Genomic DNA, 6369 nt, shown 5'->3' with positions numbered 1-6369 from the left:
ATGTATGATGCATATCAAATTATAAATTGTAATTCTTACTTTATTTTTATTTATTTTATCACCACCGATATAATCTAGTTCAGGGTCCGTTCTGACGGAGGATTGAACCGTGGTCCTCCCTATCCATATATTTGGTATTAACCGACCGGTATCCGCGGGGAAAGGGGCCTCACGTGACTAATTCGGACCCGGGCTCGGAGGCGACGGCACCGTGGCCTGTTAACCGACCGATATCCGCGGGGAAAGGGGCCCTACGTGACTAATCCGGACCCGGGCTCGGAGGCGACGGCACCGTGGCCCCAGGGCGTTTTTTACTCCATCCGGGATCGAACCCGGGTACTAGCCGGTTCCGTCTCTTTTTGGAGAAAGCTCATTTGCCAACTGAGCCAACCCTTTGAGGTTTATGGTAAGAATATTTCTTAGACTGAAACACAGCAATAAAATTGCTAAATACAGTATGCTATAATTGCAGTAATTGCTAGAAGATAAGAAAAGACGGTCTATGAATTGCAGTAATATAATTGCAGTAATTGCACATGTAAAATTGGAATGATATTATTGATATATCTTATTATAGACGGTCTATGAAATAAATGAGGTAAAAAAAAGATAAGAAAAGAGAAACAGCGTTTAATGTTTGGATTTGAAAGTCTTTTTAATCTGTTAACATAGTTTATATATATCTATATTGACTCTTGTGTGAACCACTGACCTAAACAAAACAACACACTATACGTACACATTCCAACCTTTGTGTTGTGTTTGTGATTTCTTCATGGAAGTAACTCATGATAATGGGGTGAACTTTACAGCCCAAAGAGGGTTCGGAACAAAATTGAAATCTGGATTGAAAGAAACGTTTTTTCCGGATGATCCATTTAGACAAATTATGGAAGAGGGAAAACCGTCTCGTAGGTTGATTAAAGGGGTGCAATATTTTGTACCAATCTTTGAGTGGTTGCCGAATTATAATCTGAAGTTGTTTTTCTCTGACTTGATTGCTGGTCTCACCATTGCTAGCCTTGCCATTCCTCAGGGCATTAGTTATGCCAAACTCGCAAATCTTCCTCCTCTTATCGGCCTTTGTAAGTCTATCTAATTGTCTTTTTTCTGCGCGTAATTAGAGAGACTCTGAAATTTTAATTTTTAATTGTTTATTGTTTATTGTGTGAAATATTTTTCAGATTCAAGTTTTGTGCCACCATTAGTGTATGCTGTTTTTGGGAGTTCAAGGCACGTGGCAGTTGGAACAATAGCAGCTGCATCATTGCTAATTGGTGAAACAATATCATCTGTTGCTGACCATGTAAAAGAACCGGCATTGTATCTTCATTTGGTTTTTACAACAACTTTTGTCACTGGTGTTTTTCAGGCTTGTTTGGGTTTTTTCAGGTAACATGAAAAAAAACAGAAAATTTGTCTTTTCCTAGACTGATTAAAAACGTGTCTGATGTATGACAGTAACATGGATTATCATGGTTACATTAAAACATTTGCATTTTTGTCATGAAAACACGGATTATATTGATTCGATTCATGACGATTCCACTCCATTTCAGATATTAAAAAAGTTTGTCAAAAAATTGAAGTGTTTTGACATAGATACTAAGATATTAATACAAAAACTTATGTTATAATGACACATAATATTGAAGGCATGTTTGGTGTATTTTTGGTACTGATTATGCGAAATGACTTTTGTAGGCTTGGAATACTAGTTGATTTCTTCTCCCATTCTACCATTACTGGATTCATGGGAGGAACTGCAGTGATTCTCATCCTTCAACAATTAAAGGGTATTTTGGGATTGAAACATTTTTCAATCAAAACCAATGTTGTATCAGTGATAGAAGCCATCATCACCAATAGACATGAGGTTAGTATCTTGATTTAAAAATTAATATTTTTTTCCATGGCTGATCAAATTAATAAAGAGGCTAATTGCCATGATAAATCAGATTATTATATACATATTTAAATTTTTTCGAGTAACATTTTAGTTAGAAACGAGTAAAATATCATAATCCATGAATAATATATGCATTATTTGTACATAATTATGAGTAATTATTAATTGTGAGTTATGATTACACTATTCTGAATAATATTTACACCATTCTAAGTAATATCGAATACTAACTATTTTGAGTAATATATTCATTGTTCTGAGTAATATTTATACTATTTTGAATAATCTGGATATTATTTTGAGTAATATAAACAATATTTAAATATTTATGCACCGTGCATAAAGATATATCTTATGCACATCAACACATCCCAATAAAATCTTCTTATGGCTTGTTTGATTAAAAAATAAATAAGGAAAAATATTATGATAAAAGACCTATCATTATTTAACAATTCATACCTGAATTTTGGCAAACCAATTCATGAAAGTGTTGCAAATTTGTACTATGGGATCACGATTTATGTGACTATGATTCAAAATAGAATGTAATATTTAATATTCAAATAGAAATTCTTAACAAATCATTTTTTGAAAAGGACTTTTTTTTTATAACTTCCTATGAAATTTTCTTTTGACTCTTTTAACAGATAAGATGGGAAACCACAGTTCTTGGAATAATCTTCCTTATTTTCTTGCAATTTACAAGGCACCTGGTGAGTGATTTATTTGGTTGTGTTATATATATTTGGAGTATTTGGCTCATGCGAAACGCGATTATCTTTGAGAACAAGTCTTATTGCTTTGATGTGGTGATCTCTAATGTAATTTTCCTTTCTTGGAGATGGATGACTCTAAGTCACTCTTCGTATCAAAATAGTTTTTACGAGTGGTACAAATTACCGCTATCTTGTAACCTCTCGGTTTAGACTTTTGTTTTGTAAGGATTGCACCCCTAGTGCGATATCTTATAAATTGCGCATTGAAAAAATATATATAATCATTCTAATTTCAACTTTTGTGTGTTCTATTTATTTACTTTTTTGTTATAAGAACACAGAAAAAGTGGTTTGAGAAAAAAGACTTTTTATGAATACAATTATTGCACAAGTAGCAATACTTCACCAAATTATTTGTATTTTAAAATTAATAAACATGAGTTTGAGCATTTTTAGTTAATTTTAATTTTTTTAATATAATATTTCAGAGGGTTAAAAATCCAAAACTCTTTTGGGTATCGGCTGTAGCTCCAATGACAACTGTAGTAGTTGGTGGACTTTTTACATATCTTGCCAATGGTCAAAATCATGGAATTCAAATTGTAAGTTCTAAATAAAAATAATGGATTTCATTTTCTTAGTATTTGATATAAAATACGGTTAATAGTCATTTACCCCACTTCTTATAATTGATATTTATGCTATATCTATAGGTAGGGCATCTAGATAAAGGATTAAACCCTTGGTCAATTCAGTATTTGAATTTTGATAGTAGATATTTACCAGCAGTTTTGAAAGCAGGTTTAATCACTGGAGTTTTGTCATTAGCGGTAATTAATTAAAATTTCCCTAGTTTATTATCTAACTTTTATTTTTAAAATTAAGTAATATTTTTGTGTGTATTATATCTATATATAGGAAGGAATAGCCATTGGAAGAAGCTTTTCTGTTACTGATAATACACCTCATGATGGAAACAAAGAGATGATAGCTTTTGGACTCATGAATTTATTAGGTTCTTTTACATCATGTTACTTGACTAGTGGTAAGTTTAATTTTTTTTTTTGTCATGTAATTTTGTGGTCTAAATTTACATAATGTCGCGGGTTTGAGCCCACATTTCTGTATCTGATGTCCTTATATAACTATTAACTTAACTGGTTTAACGGAATTTTGTAGGACCATTTTCCAAGACTGCCGTGAATTATAATGCAGGTTGTAAAAGTGCGATGACAAATGTGGTACAAGCAGTTTTATTGGCTCTCACACTGCTTTTTTTTGCACCATTATTTGGCCACACACCACTTGTTGCTCTATCTGCAATTATTGTGTCTGCAATGTTGGGGCTCATAAATTATGAGGAGGCTATATATCTCTTTAAGGTTGATAAGTTTGATTTTGTCATTTGTATGAGTGCATTCTTAGGTGTTGCCTTTATAAGCATGGATATGGGCCTTATGATCTCTGTGAGTATATTTTTATTTTTATTGATTGCACCTACAATTTAAAACCATGATTGCAAATTCAACTTTTTTTTAAAAATTATTACTCTGAATTTAGGTTGGACTAGGTGTGCTTAGAGGACTACTATATTTGGCTAGACCTGCATCATGCAAACTTGGAAAGTTACCTGATTCCGGTATATACAGAGATGTTGAACATTATTCTAATGCTTCAACCGTTTCAGGAATTTTAGCTTTACAAATTGGTTCTCCTGTTTATTTTTCAAATTCTACTTACCTCAAAGAAAGGTAATTAATTAAATTTTATTTTCACGTATTTGTTATAATATAATGATAATCTCTTATACATATATATTAACTAAACAATCTTAAAATTTCCTAAATTTGAACATTAGGATTTTGAGATATGTTAAAAGTGAACAAAGCTCTTCTAGAGATAATGTGGAATATGTTATTCTGGATTTTACAGGTAACATATAATCATTTTTGTTTTTGGTCTTTGTAATATGTTTTTTTATTATAATCTTGTAAATATATTTAATATTTTAGTTAAAAGGTAGTGCACTGACAGTGTAAAACTATTTTACACTCTCATTCAATAGAAAATCATAAATATGCCATGTCATTAAATTTTTTTAAAATAAAAAATTGGTTTAATTGGATACATGAGTGGTGATTGGTTGACACCGTATCACCTATTTTCGCTTAATATTTATGTAATGCCTCTATTTATGCATTTACTCGTGTTACATACATATATCTTATTATGAAATATGTCATCAAATTCTTTATTTTACCACTAAGTTCAATGATAAAAAAATATATATAACGATGTTTATTATATAGGAGTAAATTCCATTGACACTACTGGTATTGAAGGATTATTGGAGACAAATAAAGTGTTAGAAAGAAAAGGAATTCAGGTATCATTTGCATCTTAAGTCTTTGTATTTGATTTTCACTATTAGAAAAAAATTTAACTAAATAATGTTTATTATAGTAATATAAAAATTAATTTGCATAAATATAAATTGAATTATTAAATGGAATTACTATGTATACTAACATTTTTCTTATCATATTATTATTATATAGATGTCATTAGTAAATCCAAGGCTAGAGGTTATGGAGAAGCTAATACTATCAAAGTTTGTTGAAAAGATTGGGAAGGAAAAATTCTATCTAAATTTGGACGATGCAGTGATAGCAAGTCAATATTCATCAAGATCCAAGACAAATAATAATGAAGAGACAGTTTAATAGACTTGTCATTTCTAAATACACCTTAATAAATCAAAATTATGTTGTACACACTTTGATTGTTTATAATCATTTTGTATCAATGTGGTAGTATAACATTACTTTTTGATAGAATTGAGTGCGTTTATTAAAATTACTTATCTTCTTCTCATAATTAAAGAATATGGCAAGGTTAATAATGACTTATGTAGATCAAGTAGTTAATTCATTAAAATAACATAATTTATAACATGGATAATTTTAACAAAAAATATATACGGGTAAATATGCAATCAAATTAATTCCTTGAAAAGACCTCTTTATCATGTAAGATTGATTCCAACTTAATTCTCAATCATTTATTCCAAACATTATGTTCAAAGCATATGGATTGTTAAACTGATAGAGCCAAATACTGTAACAACAATCTAATTATGAAATAAGGAAATCAAACAGAAACATCTCATCAAGGATGGTTTATGAGAGGCCATATATTGGTTAATAGCATCATAAAAACCACCAGTTTTTATTCCGGTATTAAGCGCTTACGACACTGATCCTCGAATAGAAGCGCTCTAATAGTATCTTCTGTTATGTCAAGCATCGTAAAATTGTATCGTGATGATATAATTATGTAACCGAAAATATATTGTAAGGAATACACTTATCTTTTCAGAATCGTAATGAACCGGTCTGCCTCTGAATCCCATAATTTATGCAGCCGAATTCGTCGTTGCCGACTTGCCATCTTTGCTTTACTTAGATACACCTTGATCATTTGGCTAATAGGTAGTAGACACCATAAAGTTGTCACATACAAATAAAAACAATAAATTTTATGAGGATGTTCGACATTTTGGGACACTGAACCGTTATCACCTAAAAGAGACAGTAACCTATTGCCATCTGTTTTTTTGTTAGACCTGTAAATCTTATTGTTTCATAATCATGCCTTAGTCTTTAACACAGCCTTGACTTTCCATGGAATTAAATTGTTTGGCAGAGGATGGCATGATCATAATCATGCGTGATACAAACT

At 30.9% G+C, this 6369-nt stretch overlaps 1 protein-coding gene across 1 annotated transcript; it reads left to right on the top strand.

The window, feature by feature from the left end:
- Positions 1-713: 713 nt before the first annotated feature.
- LOC131598708 (probable sulfate transporter 3.5) lies at positions 714-5432 on the top strand. Its single transcript, XM_058871293.1, has 12 exons — positions 714-1085; positions 1185-1392; positions 1705-1876; positions 2560-2625; positions 3117-3230; positions 3342-3458; positions 3547-3673; positions 3808-4094; positions 4189-4379; positions 4487-4560; positions 4938-5014; positions 5187-5432. Exons 1-12 carry the CDS (start codon positions 776-778, stop codon positions 5349-5351), a joined length of 1908 nt encoding a protein of 635 aa, XP_058727276.1. The 5' UTR covers positions 714-775; the 3' UTR covers positions 5352-5432.
- The last annotated feature ends 937 nt before the right edge of the window (positions 5433-6369 follow it).

This window comes from Vicia villosa, linkage group LG4 (assembly GCF_029867415.1).
Source record: "Vicia villosa cultivar HV-30 ecotype Madison, WI linkage group LG4, Vvil1.0, whole genome shotgun sequence".
Classification (NCBI taxonomy): domain Eukaryota; kingdom Viridiplantae; phylum Streptophyta; class Magnoliopsida; order Fabales; family Fabaceae; genus Vicia; species Vicia villosa.
Note: the sequence above shows the minus strand (reverse complement) of the source record. Positions and strands in the feature narration are given on the sequence as shown.